We start from the raw sequence: 16,510 nt of genomic DNA, 5'->3' as shown, positions 1-16,510 counted from the left end.
CGCTCCTCATCCGGGACCCTCAGGCCAAGGAAGAGATCGAGTGGAGGTTCGCGATCTCGGCCCCACGGGGCCAAGTCCACTCGCCTCCCTCGCCAAACCCACAGCTCCCGCCCCGCCTGCGCCAGGAATGCCTTTCCCAGCCCAACCCACCGAGCCCCGCCCCCGCCCCCGCCGGAGACGCAGACACTCCCCTTCCGGCGCAGGGCCCGCCCCCTGCACAGGGAACACCTCTCCCAACCCAACCCACCGAGCCCCGCCCCCGCCGGCGACACGGACACGCCCCTTCCTGCGCATGCCCCGCCCCCGCCCCGCCCCGCCGCGAGCTCGGCTACGGGTCCCCTCTGCGCCCGCCCCGGCCGAGTCCACCCTCGACGCTCTGAGGTCACCGACGGGGCCGGGCTGCAGGGGGCGGAGGGACGGAGGGAAGATGGCGGCCGCGGCCGGATATTGGCGCCGCCTCCCCCAATCCCGGAGCCGGCGCAGATGAGGCGGGTCGGCTGGGGCGAGCGGCGCTTCGGAACCCGAGCTGTGGGGGGACGCAGGCGGCGGGGCCCGGCCCTGCTCGATGCCGGCGCCTCGGCGAGAGTGAGCGGCGCGGCGGCGGCGGCGGCGGCGGCGACCCCTCTGGGCGCCGGCTCTTTCCCGGTGGCTGGCGAGCGCCCGGGCGGGCGGCGGGCGGCCGGGGCGGCGGGGCCGGGATGGAGGACGTGAACTCCAACGTGAACGCGGACCAGGAGGTGCGGAAGCTGCAGGAGCTGGTGAAGAAGCTGGAGAAGCAGAACGAGCAGCTCCGGAGCCGCTCGGGGGCCGTGCAGGGCGCCGGCTCCCTCGGGCCCGGGAGCCCGGTCCGGGGCGGCGCGTCTACTCCCTCCTCCTCCGGCGGCGCGGCGTCCCCGCGGGGCTTCCCCCTGGGCCTCGGCGGCAAGCCGGGCGGCGGAGGCGGCGGGGCCGGGCCGGGCCCGCGGCGGACGAGCGGCGAGGACCTGCGGGACGCCGCCTGCCTGCTGGCGGCGGGCGAGGGCGGCTTGCTGGACGAGGTGGAGCCGCTGCGGCCCGACGAGCTGGAGCGCCTGTCCGGCTGGGAGGAGGAGGAGGAGAGCTGGTGAGCGCGGGGCGCCGGCCGGGGCCGCTGGGCGGGGGCGGGCCGGGGCCCCGAGGTGCGTCCCCCCTCGGGGGGGACACCTCGCTTTGGGGTCGCCGGACCCGCTCCGGGCGGGCACTCGCGGTTTTTCTTGCTCTGCCTGGGAAGAAAGGTCAGCTGGAGTTGGGGGTTCGAGGAGCTAAGTTCTCCTCTAGGTGATGGACCCCTCCGGGGTGGCGGGTCCCCGTTGGGGTCCGTGGGTTGGCACGGCCGGTGGGAGGAGTCGGAGGTGGGAACCTGCTTGGCAGGGAGGAACCCCGCTTTGTGTGACATGAAACGCCGGCTTCGGGATGGTGGTGGTCTGGGCATCTTGTGTTGTCGGGGAGGGAGGGGTCTGCTCGCGGAGGTGTCACCGGGAGCAGGGGGCTGGGCTGGGCTGGACGTAGCGGTCCCCCTGGGTGCAGCGGCCAGCGCCTTGGATGGAGGGGAGCACCCTTTGGGTGGTGGGGTGAAGCTTTGCTTTGTGTGGAGGGAGCCGAGGACCGTGCTGCTTTGTGTGGCGAGTCCAGGGTGGGACTCTTAGAGCCCTGGCTCTTGGTTTGTTTTTTTAAACAAGAATGGGGTTTGGCATTTATATTGGAGCTGGACAGTGATCACATCTATCTGTTCTTTCCATTTTTGAATAGGGTTCTTGGAAAGCCAGAGCTGTGTTTTCATAAGCCAACTTCTTGATAAAATTGTGAGGCCCACGCTGTCAGATCACTTCCATAAATAGAAAGGACTTAGGAGGCGGTTTCCCTCCTGTTTTATCGCAACCGCATAAAGATGTCCAAGGGAAATCCTTTCTCCGAATGCACCCTTTCACAGGGTTTTCACTTTTACCCGAAATGTTTCTACTCTTGGTTGGAATTGAAACTTCTAAGTGAGTGAAGTCCTCCGTGGACTCGGGCATTGCAGGGCCACAACTTTGCAGCGCGCGGAGGTGGTCAGAGCTTTGTCTGGATTCAGGCCCTGGCTCTGCCACTTACTGCTTGTGTGACCTTGGGCAAGTTACTCCGACACTTATTTTCTTTCTCAATTTGATGGAAGAAATCATAGATCTGAACGCTAGGCACAGTTGTGAAGATTAAAATAATCCGTGTATGCTTTTAGCACTGGGTCTGACATATGGTAAACTCTTCCAAGTCTAGCTGCTCTTATACTCTTAAGCTTCGTTATTTAAATCAAGAAATGTTTACAAGATCTTGCGGGAGATTCTAAAGTTTCTTAAAAGTTGATCCCTGTTCATGAAGGCAGTTCCAGGCTTGTTGGGACCCAAGTTTTATGCAGTTAAATAACCTGGGCGTATACAGAGAATTGCCAAAAAGAGTGATAGGAACATAAAGTACTGAGAGTGTTCAGAAATTGGGGAAGAAATAGTAGTCCAAAGTAGTTGAGGCAAACCTGAAGGACGAGAGGTGGCTTGGGAGGGAGGGAGAGTGGGAAGGAAACTCTGCTCTGACAGCTGCTAGAGCAGAGTCAGAGATACTAGTATTTGTAACTCCCGATTAGGAAGGTTAGAATTACAGAGGTACTCTTGAATATATGATGTCAAGCCTTTATTTTATTGTTAAGTGATAACAAATGTTATCAGAACTGACTGTGGTATTGACAGTTTTTCATATTAGTGTGAAATCACGTCCTCCCAAAGGAATCTTGGGTATGTATACACTTTAAAAGAACCCGGAATCATCTAAATATCATCACATGCCTCTTCCAAGTGATGATAATAATGAGGACTAGATGCACTCATCAGCCCATTTTAGATTATGTATTATTAGAACACATGGCTCCACCTTGAGAAGCTGATTAAGTTGTGCAGCTTTGGTTTCTGAGTATGGGTTTGTTGAGGCAAAGCAAGTCTTTTTAAATACTGTGCCAGAAGTTTCTTTTGACAGAGTGGTTCCTGCTTATTGCTTTGAGTCCTGGCTACATTGTTTTTTTTATATTGTAGCTGCTATGTATGTCTTATACTTTTTCTGAAAAAAGTATATGTCTTATACTTTTTCTGAAAAAAAATTGTGTGAATTGAAAGTTTCATAAATATGTCTAAAGCACTTTGGGATGTGTGTTTGGGAATACAAGTTGGAAAGGGTAGGTGTTAGTGGCAAGGGGAGGAAGATTCAGAGTCAAGAGTTTTTTTCTTTCTTAGTAAGCTAAAAATCTACTTTCTGTAACTTTTACCCATTGTACCTTTTTTATTTAGAGAAATGTTTTACCCTCCAGTGTATACCACATAATGCCAATCCTGAATGTGTCAGTAGATATTGTGTGAATAAATAGTGATGATCTGAGGTTAAATATATATGGGAAAATGTAGGTTCATCAAAAAGGAACAGGTTTTTTAAAATTCTAAGCTTTTTGATATGTGAATATATTTTGAATATAGTAAATTTCTAAGTGCTATGGTTCCCTAAACTTACTTGAGCTCCTAAGGAATTAGTAACTGTATTTATAGATCATATTTAGAAAACACTGCTCTAGAGCAGTGTTTCCTAAACTACTCTCATGATGAGAATCACCTGGTGGAGTTGTTAAACTACAGATTCCTTAACTCGTGCTCTAAGCTTAAATAACTGGTTAAGTATACAATTTTACCCATATGTTCCCAAAAATTCTAGTTTAGCATTTCTTAGTTGGGATTCAGGAAGTAGTTAAGTATACAATTTTACCTATATGTTCCTAAAAATTCTAGTTTAGCACTTTTTAGTTGGGATTCAGGAAGTAGTTAAGTATACAATTTTACCTATATGTTCCCAAAAATTCTAGTTCAGCACTTCTTAGTTGGGATTCAGGAATCTAGAGTCTAGAGTAGGGGTGTCGAACTCAATCAGAGAAGGGGCCAAAATCTAAAATCCAGCCTAAATCGAGGGCTGAATGGTTTACTGAACAGTCATAAACTGTCATTGTGATGGAAACGCAGCGGAGTGCAGTGATGACAGCGCGGTGCGGGCCACATTGCAAGGCCTGGCAGGACGGATTTGGCCCGCGGGCCTTGTGTTTGACACAAGTGGTCTAGAGCATTGGCTTTTACAACTTTTTTTTTTTTTTGGTTCAGCTTCAGGATAAACACATTTTACATCATAGTACACACATGTATATGAATAATTGAAGCAAAATTTTCATACAACTACAGTTATTTTTAGTACATATGGTACTCTCTAATATTTTCTGTTCTTTTTCTGTAGAAAAAAGCTTGTTACAACCAGCAACGCTGGTTTTATGACCCATTAATGGATTGTAATTCTCAAACTTGAAAAACACTATTCTAGAACAAGTAGGAAAAATGGGGAGAAAGGTACTAACATCATTTTATATCAGTGTGTCAGTCTATAGCAGGCAGCTTATAAACATTTTTACACTAATGTTTATCTGTTTATTAGGTAGGTATCAAGATCTAGGTAAGGAAATGTAATCTTTCTCTTAAGCATCAAATGACACACAGTAAATGATGGAATCAGGATTTGAAACCAGGTCTTTATGACATCAAATCCTGTGCTGTTTCCACTACTGTTTGCTTTTTTAGATATATCTTTTCCACATGAATGATTCCTTAAAATATTTGAAGACTACCATCATGATCCTCTAACACCTTCTCCCTAGAATGGTACTCAGCATTTTAAATGACACTTGACCATACAGTGTGTTAGATATAATTGCTTGAGCTAAATGGTATTATTTTGAAACCAAATATTTAATTAACAGTTTTACACTCTGTTTCTTATGTTTAATATGAGCCTGTCAGGTCAGATACACTCTATGTTTTGTCATGATATTCCAGATTGACAGTATTTCATTTCTTTTCCATTATTTGGAGGGGTATGCAAACTCTTTTCAGGCTTATTCTCATGATCTTGCCTCAGTTGATCAATTTCCTTTGAATAATGTTTATTGGGCCTGTCCATTTGAACAAGTTATTGGCAGAAAAACAGAAGCTAAAGAACAATATTTCTGCCTATTTTTTGGCATCGTATCAATGCATATTTCACTACAATCTTCTTGTGTTAACCCTCTCAATGTAATTTTTTTAAAAATACAAAATTTTTAAATATATTTTTATTGATTTTTAGAAGAGAGGAGAAGAGGAAGAGAGAGAGACACATTCATCGGCTGCCTCCTGCATACCCTGTCAGGGATTGAGCTGAACCCCAGGCATGTGCCCTGACCAGGCATCCATTGGCTTCCTTTCGTTGTATGGGACGACACCAAACCAACTGAACTATACCAATCAGGGCTCAATTAATTTTTTTCTCTTTAAGTTTTTATTTGTTGAGATAAAATTCACACACAATAAAATTTACATATTTCAAGTGTAATTCACTGATTTTTAATATATTTGCAAAGTTGTGCACTGTTTCCACTGTGATTCAGAACATTTCATCATTCCCACAAAACAAAGTTCTCAAAAAGGATGGCTGCACAACAATGTGAATGTACTTAATGCCACTGAACTATACATTTAAAAATGGTTAACATGTATATTAGTGTGTATATTTTGTAGTGTGTATATTTTGTCACGATAATACGGATTAAAGACCTAAATGTAAGGTCAAATATAAACCTTTTAGAAGAAAACACTGGAGTAAATCTTATGATTTTGTATTAGCAGAGGTTTGTCAGATATGATACTAAAAACACAAGCAGCAAAAAGAAAGAATAGATAAATTGGACTTAATATTAAAAATTTGATGTTTTTAATATTAAAAAGGCTTCATCAAGAAATTGAAACAAGAGAACACATAGTAGGAGAAAATATTTGTAAATCATCTCTCTCACAAGGGATTAGTATCTAGAATATATCAAGAACTCTTTCATCTTAACAAAGTAAAAATAGGTAACTCAGTTAGGAAATGGACTGATAGTTTGAACAAACATTTCTCCAAAGAAGACATACAAATGGCTAATAAATACATGAAAAGATGATGGTCATTATTAGTCATTAGATAAATGCAAATTAGAACCACACTGAGATATTACCACATGGCTGTATAACAAAAAGACAGATAAGTGTTGGCAAGGATGTGCAGAAATTGGAACCCTTATATGTTGCTGGTAGGAATATAAATGGTCTAGCCACTGTGAAAAATAGTTTGGCACTTTCTCAAAAAATTAAACATGGAATTACAATTTTACCTAATAATTCCACTTCTAGGTATATAGCCAAGAAAATGAAAACATCCATATAAATAAATACTCATCACAGCATTTTTTCATAATAGTCAACAATCCAAATGGAAACAACCCAAATGCCCATCAACTGATGAATGAATAAAACAAAATGGGGTAATATTATTCAAAAATACCATGTTTGTGTTTTCATGACTGTCTTTTTAACATATCACAGTGTCTTCAAGATTCATTATGTTGTAGCATGTCTCAGAATTCCATTTCTTCTGTTTTAGTGTGTGGTGTGTGTGTCTGTGTTTCATAATCCTCAACAGGCAAGAGAAAACAGCAGTAAAATCTTTCTGTTCCCAAACCTAAGCTTATATGATATATATGATGTTTATATTAAAATATGGAATTTATGTTTTTTTTTTCAGCAGTAAAAACCATAAAATTCAACTTCCCAACTGTATAGTTTGTCAATCATATGCACCCTGTTGTAAACAGATCCCCAGAACCCTCCCATCCTGCATGACTGAAACCTTATACTCACAGAACACCAACTCCTTACCTCCCATACCCTACTCCTCCCCAGCTCCTGGCGACCACTATTCTACTTTGTTTCTGAGTTTGAATGTTCTAGGTATCTCATAAGTGGAATCACATAGTATTTCTGGAACTCACTTAGCATAATGTCCTGTTTCATCCATGTTCTAGCATATGACATGGTTTCCTTTGTTAAGATGAATAATACTCCAATGTATGTGTGTCTGTACCTGCATCTATCACATTTTCTTTGTCCATTCCTTCATTGATGGACACTTGGATTGCTTCTGCTTCTCGTGAATAATGCCACTGTGAACATGAACATACAAATATACCTGTACAAGTCCTTGCTTTCACCTTTGGATATATACCCAGAAGTGAGATTGCTGGATAAAATGGTAATGCTATTTAATTTTTTGAGGAAACATTATATTGTTTTATGTAGCAACTAGACGATTTTACATTTTCACCACCATTAATACAAAGGTTCCAATTTTTCTAGATCCTTGCTGACATTTACTTTAATTCATTTTGATTTTGTAATATACGGTGAGGTAGGGTTCGAATTCATTTTTTTTTTTTTGCATGTAGATAGATATCTTGTACCATATGTTGAAAAGACTTTTCTATCCCCATTAAATTGTTTCAGAATTCTTTCAAAAATCAGTTGCCCAGGGAGGATTCAAGAGGGCAGCAGATTAGGTGGAAGTTATACTTACTCATCTTAGGATCTAACTGGAGTTACAACTAAAGTGTAGTTGTAAAGTGAAAAATCATCCTGAATAACCATCTGAAGAGTAGCTGGAGAAAAGCCTTATAACCAAGTACTTACAGAGGAGGCCACATCGAGACTGGTAGACAGCGTGGAGGAGCGTGAGGGCTGGCCTGGCTCCCATTGGCAGCAGATGAAGTTCTGGAGGGATATCTCAGCTGGGGAGAGGAGAAGGGGGGATTCCCATGAGAAGTCTGGGGTCTAAACCCCAAGCCAAATTCTCCAGCTGAGAGTACCATGACCTCGAAAGGTGCCCTTATAACATCTAGTTGTGAAAATCAGTGAGGTTTCTGTCTGCCAGAGGGAGAGAGCTAGAAACACAGTCACCATCTTAAAGGGCCAATACGCAAAAATTTGTTCTCAGCCACTCAACTTCATCTCTGGCTTAGGGCAGGCGGAGCAGATGAGAGCTATGTGAAGAGAACCTGGGATTGGTGGCTCTGGAGAGAGAGCTGAGACATCAGCCACCAGGATCCCAGTGCTGAGTCATGCCCCATGTCCAAAAGCCATCTTTCTCAGAGGAAGAGCATTCCCCATCGTGTAGCATCAGCCTGGGGTGAAGCAGTAGCCCCACCCATTGGAATCCCTCTTGCCCCATCCTGAGGAGCTTAAGCCCAGCTAAGGAGTACAGCTTGAGGCTCTTCAAGAAACTGAGCCTAACAGACAGCCTGCAAGCAGAGGAAGATCGCTGGATACTTTGTGACTTTTGCTGATCTGCGCCTGGACCTGGTGCTAGTAAAGTTAGACCTTGGTGCACAGCTTGGTCTTTTCCACACACACCCAGGCCCAGCCACAAACTGGATCGTTGATAGCTCTAAACAGGTTGCCCAGAGCCAGTCACAGACAGTGTTTGACATTGGCCTGCACCCGAGTCCCTCCCAGAACCAATACACCCAGTAGCCAAATCCAGACAACAGAGCAGGATCCTAAAAACGTGCAGTCTTCCAAAACTAAGTCAGGAAGAATCAGAGACTCTGGATAGACAGATCACAACTAGTGAAATTAAAGTAGTATTTAAAAAACACGAAAACAGAAAAAACCTCCCAACAGCTCTAGCCAGTTTGGCTAAATGGGTAGAGTGTTGGCCTGCAGACTGAAGGGTCCCGGCTTTGATTCTGGCCAAGGATTTTTTATATAAAAGAACAAGTCTTCTGCTAATAGAGATAACGTTACTTCTTTTCCAATCTGGATGCATCTTATTTTATCTACTTGCTGAATTGCCCTAGCTAGAATATCCAATATAATGTTGGTAAGGGTGGAATCCTTCAGTGTGATTTTTATTGCTCTTTTATTTTTAACAATAACTAATAATTGTTTACTGCATTAACATATGACAGATACTATGCTAAGTATCTTTTATATATAGCACTTTTCTAGTAACCCAGTATGGTCAAACTATTATTACCCCCCCCCCTTTTTTTTTTAATTTTAGAAAAGCAAGAATGTATTGATGGCAGCAAAAATACACTGATGCCCTAGCTCACTGGGAAGTCAGAGAAGAGGGGGAGACAGATTCAGGAGATTAGCCCAGGGTGAACTGCCGCTGCCCATTGTTACTCTGGTTGCAAGTCTCATGGGCTCTCCAAGAGATTAGGGGATACATGCAATAGGGGCTCAGGGGGTGGCACATGTATACTCCCGGGAGGGAGAGTATCCTGGGACTGAGCTGCTGCTCCCCGTTACTCCCTTTAACCCCCCATTTTAAAGATAAGGAAATTAAAGCTTATATTAAATAATTTGCTCTAGTCACTCAAGTACATGGCTGAGCTAGGATTTATAATGAAAAATTTTCAATCTTTACCTAATTTTCATTGTGTTATTTTTTTATGTTAATCTTAATAGATTTATACTCATTCACCTTTGGCTATTATATACCCTCCCCCAACACCACCATCAATTCTGTCTTTTGGTCGTTTGTCTTTAACAACCTGAGGCCTATGAACATTTTTATTAATTTCTTTACCTAATGATCCCTTTAAGTATTCATCATTCTTTTTTTTTAAATTCTTTATTATTGAAAGTATTACATACGTTTCCTTTTCCCCCCACTGATATCTCCCCACCTGCTCCTGCTCCCCAGCACATGCCCTCACCCCGCTACTGTCTATGTCCATTAATTATGTTTATATGTATGCATACAAGTCCTTTGGTTGACCTCTTACCTTATCCATCCTCCCCTGCCTTCCCTCTGAGGCTTGACGGTCTTTTCAATGCTTCTATGTCTCTGGATCTGTTTTGCTCATCAGTTTATAATTGTACATTATTATACTTATCATTCTTGTTCTAACCTGGCTTTTGGAGCTCCTGGGAGTCCAATAAAATAGTAGCTAAGAGCTCCTGGAACTAGGTAGCCTAAGCTGGAATTCCTGCTTCCACCCTTGTTAGGTCTAAGACCTTGGGTAAACCTCTTAATCTCTGTACTTGAACCTCTGTTATCTCTGAAATACTGAAATGGGATATTTTCAGATTTCCTTGTGTTCTTACACAAAACCAGATGGTATAGCCTACTATGTGCCTATGCTAAATAGTATATAGCCTGTGGGTATGTAATAATTTTTCCTCTACCTTTCTGGGTTCTTGGCTAACACATCCCTGTATAAAACAGATAAACAGCAGAAAAGCAAACAAAAGTTAAATAACATGTAGACCTCTTGTATACATCGAAGTGACCTATGAAAACCAAATAACTTAAGCCACCACCTTTGAGTACCATCTTGAGCTCAAAATAAAAGAAGTTGGGGGTCAGTTATTGGAGGTTATCAGGAAAAACACTGTAAACCAGAGTAAGGTAGTTAAGCACAATTAAGTCATTGCCATCTGCATTGATAAGAATTTATAGAGATAAAGCCTTCCTAGTACACTGGGGGAGAAACCTTAACAAATGAATATTTACTGTACAGACATAAATGTCTTTTACAAAGGGTAACTTCTACTTTTTCAGAGCTTCTTTCATTTCTGCTGTTTCTTAAAATTAAACAACTTGAAATAATTCTTATGTCAGAGACATATTTTGAATGACAAATTCTATTCATCTACAGCTCCTACATTGCAGCTTGCTACTTTTACAGAATACTAGGTAATTGTAACACAATTTGTGCAGTGTCTTGCTCTAAGACAGTGGTCGGCAAACTGTGGCTCTCGAACCACATGCAGCTCTTTGGCCCCTTGAGTGTGGCTGTTCCACAATATACCACAGGTGGGTGCACACGTACAGTGCAATTGAAACTTGGTGGCCCATGCGCAGAAGTAGGTTTTCGACTCTCAAAAGAAATTTCAATCGTTATACTGTGGATATTTGACTCTGTTGACTAATGAGTTTGCCAACCACTGCCCTAAGACATAGCAATGTCAACAGCATCACTAGGCCATAGGAATTTTTCAGCCCCATGTGGGACCATCCTATATGTAATCCTCATTGTCTTGTCATGTAGCACAAGACTATAGAGATCACAAGAGGCCTGGTGCACAAAATTTGTGCAAGAGTAGGCCTTCCTTCCCCCAGCTGCCAGCACGGGCCTCCCTCTGGCACCCAGAACCCGGGCTTCGCTTGCAGACCCAGCTTTTGTCCGGAAGGTCATCCGGAAGGACGGCTGGTCTAATTACCATATTACACTTTTATTATTTTAGATTATTGTAGGCCATACCCCGATAGAGATTAGAGAATTTAGTGTAATATATATATATGTGTGTGTGTGTAATATATATATAGTATAAGTATTAGCTTTCATCATTGTCATCATCATATTCACTGTATTTATTATTTTATTTCCAGTCTCCCCTATCTTTCCATTGAACTTAAAACATTTTATTTTGGAAAATTTCAAAAAAACAAAAGTAGAGTGACAGTAAAATGAACCTCCATTTAACTTTCTACTCATGCCATTCTTGTTTCATCTGTTCCATTCTAACCTCAGCCGCCTGAAAGAAACACATTGATTGGTTGTCTCCTGCACAAGCCCTGACCAGGGCCCAGCTCGGCGAGGATCCTGCAGCCAAAGTACATGCCCTTGACCGGAATTGAACCCTGGGACCCTTTGGTCCCCTGGCCGACACTTTATCCACTGAGCCAAACCAGCTAGGGCAGTGGTCGGCAAACTCATTAGTCAACAGAGCCAAATATCAACAGTACAAGATTGAGATTTCTTTCTTTTTTTTTTAATTTTAATTTAATCTTTATTGCTCAGATTATTACAATTGTTTCCCCTTCTCCCCCACCCCATAGCTCCCTTCCACCTGTTTCCCACCCCACCCTCTGCCCTTCATTGTCTTCATCCATAGGTGTTCGATTTTAGTTCAGTCTCTTTCTGCACCCCCACACCTCTTTTCCCCTGATAATTATCAATCCACTCCCTTTCTTTGCCCCTGATTCTATTATATTCACCAGTTTATTCTGTTCCTCAGATTTTTAATTCACTTAATTTTTAGATTCACTTGTTGATATGTTTGAATTTGTTGATCATAATTTTTATCTTTACCTTTTTCTTTTTCTTTCTCTTCTTAAAGAATACCTTTCAGAATTTCATATAATACTGGTTTGGTGGTGATGAACTCATTTAGCTTTTTCTTATCTGTGAAGCTCTTTATCTGCCCTTTAATTCTGAATGATAACTTTGCTGGGTAGAGTAATCTTGGTTGTAGGTTCTCAATATTCATCACTTTGAATATTTCTTGCCACTCCCTTCTTGCCTGCATAGTTTCTGTTGAGAAATCAGCTGATAATCAAATGAGTGCTCCCTTATAGGTAACCAACTGTTTTTCTCTTGCTGCTTATAAGATTCTCTCTTTGTCTTTTGCTCTTGGCATTTTAATTATGATGTGTCTTGGTGTGGTCCTCTTTGGATTCCTCTTGTTTGGGGTTCTGTGTGTTTCCTGAGCTTGTAAGTCTATTTCTTTAATCAGGTGGGGGAAGTTTTCTGTCATTATTTCTTCAAATAGGTTTTCAGTATCTTGCTCTCTCTCTTCTGGCACTCCCATAATTCTGATGTTGGTACATTTGTAGTTGTCCCAGAGGCTCCTTACACTATCTTTAATTTTCTGGATTCTCTTCTCTTCTTGCTTCTCCGGAGGAGTGTCCTTTGGTTCTTTGTATTTCAAATTTTTGACTTGATTCTTGTGTTCCTCTAGTCTGCTGTTGGGTCTCTGTATAATATTTTTTATTTCAGTCAGTGTATGTTTAATTTTTAGTTGGTCCTTTTTCATATCCTTGAGGGTCTTGTTAAATTTATTGGCCTTTTTTAGGAAATTCTTGAAAAAACGTGGTTTTGAACTCTATATCCAGTCTTTTGTTCTCCATTTCTTTCATTTGAGATCTGTTTCCTTGTCTCCCCATTTTCGCTGCTTCCCTGAATTGGTAGGGTAGCTTTGTGTGTTTGGTGTCTTATATGGGCCTGTGGGGCAGCCCCCCCAGTTACCTGAGGTAGACACTCTTGGTGCTCCCCTTTGTGTACTGTGTGTACAGCCTTGTTGTAGTTAAGTCTTGATTGCTGTTGGTATCACTGGGAGGAATTGTCCTGCAGGCTAATTGGATATGAGTATCAGCTGTATGTGTAGTGGAGACAATTTTATAGGATCAGACTTGCAAAATTTCAAAAGCCTCTGCGCTCTGCTTGGATGGGGCAGTCTCAGGGCTGAGCCGACAGCCTTGGCTTCCCGTCAGCCCTACCCCTGTGCGCGCGCCTCAGACCTCTGCCTTCCATGGATCCCTTAAGTTTCTGCCTGACAGTCCAGATTCCCCTTGTAAGAGCGTGGGGGCTCTAGGGGCTTGCCCGGAACTGGGTTTCAGTGCTCAGTGCAGTCGGAACTGGGATTCAGTGGTCAGGAGCTTCGGACTCCTTCCACTATGGAGTGGCTGTGGCAATCCACGGTCAGACCTCTCTGAGCGCTCACTTGCATGCACAACCCTAGACCCTGCCTGCTGCAGCTCCCAGCTCCTTCGAGTTTCCCAGTCTCTGAGTCTCCAGGTGCCTTTCTCTACAGTCCAGACTCCACTGTATGAGCCTGAGTCCAAGGGTTTTGGGCGGGGTTGGGGTTCAGTGCAGTCGGGGGCTTCCTTTCCCCTCCCACCAGCCAGACACTCGTCCGCCCCTCCTCTCTGCGCGCACGTCTCCCTACTTCACTGCTTTGCGGCCTCCCTGATCCATGAGCCCCTCTCCTTTCTGGTTGTAGATTTTCCACTCCGCCAGCTTTCCTGTGGTTTTGGATGATGTCCGTTCTGTCTTTTAGTTGTTGTTTTGAAATTGTTATGCGAGGCAGTAGTTTAGGTGCTTACCTAGGTTGTCATCTTGGTTTTTTGAAGCTGCTTTTTAAAATTGAAATTCCTTTTGAGAGCTAAATTTTTTGAACTTAAACTTCTTCTAACACCACTTCTTTAAAATAGACTCACCCAGGCCGTGGTATTTTGTGGAAGAGCACACTCAAGAGAACAAAGAGCTGCATATAGCTAGAGTGCCTCAGTTTGCCTACCATGGGGCTAGGGCTAGGAGAAGATTTTTTGAGTGTTCAATATTCTTGAGTGTTTCAATATTCTTTTTTTAATTTTGAGAGAGAGAGAGAAACAGAAACATGGATGTGAGAAACATCGATAGGTTGCTTCCCATGTACAGCCTTTAAATGTATAGGACGATGCTTCAGCCTAACTTAGCCACATGACAAGGATGAATATTCAATATCTTCACAAAATACTGTTTTGGAAAGATTAGTGTGGCAATAATACAATATATAGGTGGGAACCAAGGCACAGTTACTTTTATGGGCTAGGAAACTGACCTCCTGAGCTTTACCAACCTCTTGTGCCCTAAAGCATGTGGCATAACGAATCCAAACTCAAGTATTGAGTCCATAGTGGTACTCTTTACTTTTCATCCCATTATCTTATAATTGACTGCATGAAAATCAAGATAAGTGATTAAGATCAGATTTGTCTAGTTCCTCTTATAAAACATTTACATTTAAAAAACAGTATTTTGGCTGTAGCAGGTTTGGCTCAGTGGATAGGACGTCGGCCTGCAGACTGAAGGGTCCCGGGTTTGATTCCGGTCAGGGACCCATGCCCCGGTGGCAGGCTCCATCCCTAGAAGGGGGCATGCAGGAGGCAGCCGATTAATGATTCTCCCTCATCAGGGATGTTCCTGTCTCTCCCTCTCCCTTCCTCTCTCTGAAGTAACTAAAAACATATTAATAAGATATTATTTTGATCTTACTAACTTTCTTATATGAGTATATAGATATTTAGGACCAGATAATTCTTTGTTGTGGGAGCTGTTCTATCCATGGTTGGATGTCTAGCAGCATTCCTAGCCAAACAAAAATATCTCCACACATTGCTAGAGGCTCCCTGGGACAAAATCACTCAAGTATGTCTTTAAAGAATACAGTATGGTGTCAAACGTAACCAGAAATAATTAGTGCTCTGTTGCAGGAGTAAGTATTGTATTCTAGTAATTTTGCTTTATATACAGTTATAAGTCATAAAATAGTAAGCTTCTGAAAATTAGGAAAAACTAAAGTGATTATGTAATTTATTATAGTAACCTGGACACTATTTAAGAATCAAAGTGTTGGGGTGTCAAAGCAACAGGCTTAAATTAGGACTTTCTGGGCAAGCTGGGGTGAATGGTCATGCTAGGAATATTCAAACACTGAATATCTATGAGTAGAGCACTATGTTGACATGATAAGTAGTCAGAACTGTAGCATTTGGAAAGCCTTTTGAAAAAGATTGAAGTAAGACTTAGGATTTTCTCTTTAAAACTCAGGGACTAAAACAACTTGGCTTGCTAAAGGAAGATCCTGTTGCATGCTACAACCCAGCTCATGTGTCCTCTGGCAGGTTTAAAAGAACTTTAAAACCACAACCAAAGGTTCCCTGACTGAAGAATAATTTTGTGCCAATACTATATAGGCCCAAACCCTCTGACTTTACTTGAGGATAGTGGCGGGCACTGAAATCAGAGGTTAGCGTGGTAGAAGATAGTTGACATGTCCCAGGGATTATTGAGTCAGTCTCCCCCTTTTCATCACTCTAGGAATGGCACAATTGCCACATTAACTTTTCACTATAAATGGAAGGAAGGAGCATTTTCTATTGCTAGTTAGGGGAGTAGATGTAGGAATAGTAGGAGGAAATTATATATGTAGGATTAGCAGGATTATACATGTAAGAATAATGGGGGTAATTTATACATATAGAATCAGCAGAAATTATTTTCAGATTTTTGGTGAGTGTAGGAAATAAAAAAGATGGAGAAATTCAAATTTACTCTTAAGTTTTTAGCTTTTCTAACTGAAAGAATTACAGTGCCATTGACAAAAAAACAGGAAAACTATAATTCATGGGTATATGGAGATAGATGGTGATGTTTTAGTTTAATTGATTTTAAATTATCAATGTTTCGTTTATTTAGTTTACCGTAGTTTTTGTATTTTTAAATATGCTACAAGCACCTTACAACTTTTTTATAAACAGCTTTATTAAGACATAATATATACTATAAGATTCACTGGTACCCGTGTAATTTATGTACGATAAAAATCATTTTGTAATTCAATGTTGTAGTATATTTACAGTCATGGCACAGCACAATTATCACTATCATATAATTTTTAGAACATTTATATCACCCTAAGAAAAACCTCATCTCCATTCCTATCTCCAGCCCTCAGCAACAACTAATCTACTTCCTGCTCCATGTTCTTTTCTAGACATCCTATATAATAAAGAGGTAGTATGCAAATTAACTCTCACACCCTCACAAGATGGCTGCTTATGACTAGGTCGGCAGGGGGTTAAGTGAGGGGCGACCAGACAACTGAACAGCAGGCTGCATAGGGCAACCAGGCAAGCGGGGCGGGGGTGGGGGTAGGCAGGCAGTGAGCAAGCAGGTGAACAATTAGGAGCCAACGGTCCAGGATTGTGAGAGGGATGTTGGACATCCCCCAAAGGGTCCTGGATTGGAGAGGGTGCAGGC

At 42.6% G+C, this 16,510-nt stretch overlaps 1 protein-coding gene across 5 annotated transcripts in view; it reads left to right on the top strand.

The window, feature by feature from the left end:
• The first annotated feature begins 292 nt into the window (after positions 1 to 292).
• Positions 293 to 16,510, top strand: part of SLAIN2 (SLAIN motif family member 2) — a 68,632-nt gene continuing 52,414 nt past the window's right edge. For 2 of the 5 annotated variants that reach the window (XR_006739985.1, XM_036417000.2), the window contains exon 1: positions 353 to 1,102. Coding sequence is in view for 4 of the 5 variants with exons in the window: in XM_036417000.2 (XP_036272893.1) it covers positions 699 to 1,102 (404 nt within the window). In the remaining variant the exon portion in view is untranslated. Of the gene's footprint in view, positions 1,103 to 16,510 lie in introns of all 5 variants that reach the window. The other 3 variants (XM_036417007.1, XM_036417014.2, XM_036417037.2) reach the window with 3 other exon arrangements.

This window comes from Pipistrellus kuhlii, unplaced genomic scaffold, assembly GCF_014108245.1.
Source record: "Pipistrellus kuhlii isolate mPipKuh1 unplaced genomic scaffold, mPipKuh1.p scaffold_m20_p_1, whole genome shotgun sequence".
Classification (NCBI taxonomy): domain Eukaryota; kingdom Metazoa; phylum Chordata; class Mammalia; order Chiroptera; family Vespertilionidae; genus Pipistrellus; species Pipistrellus kuhlii.
Note: the sequence above shows the minus strand (reverse complement) of the source record. Positions and strands in the feature narration are given on the sequence as shown.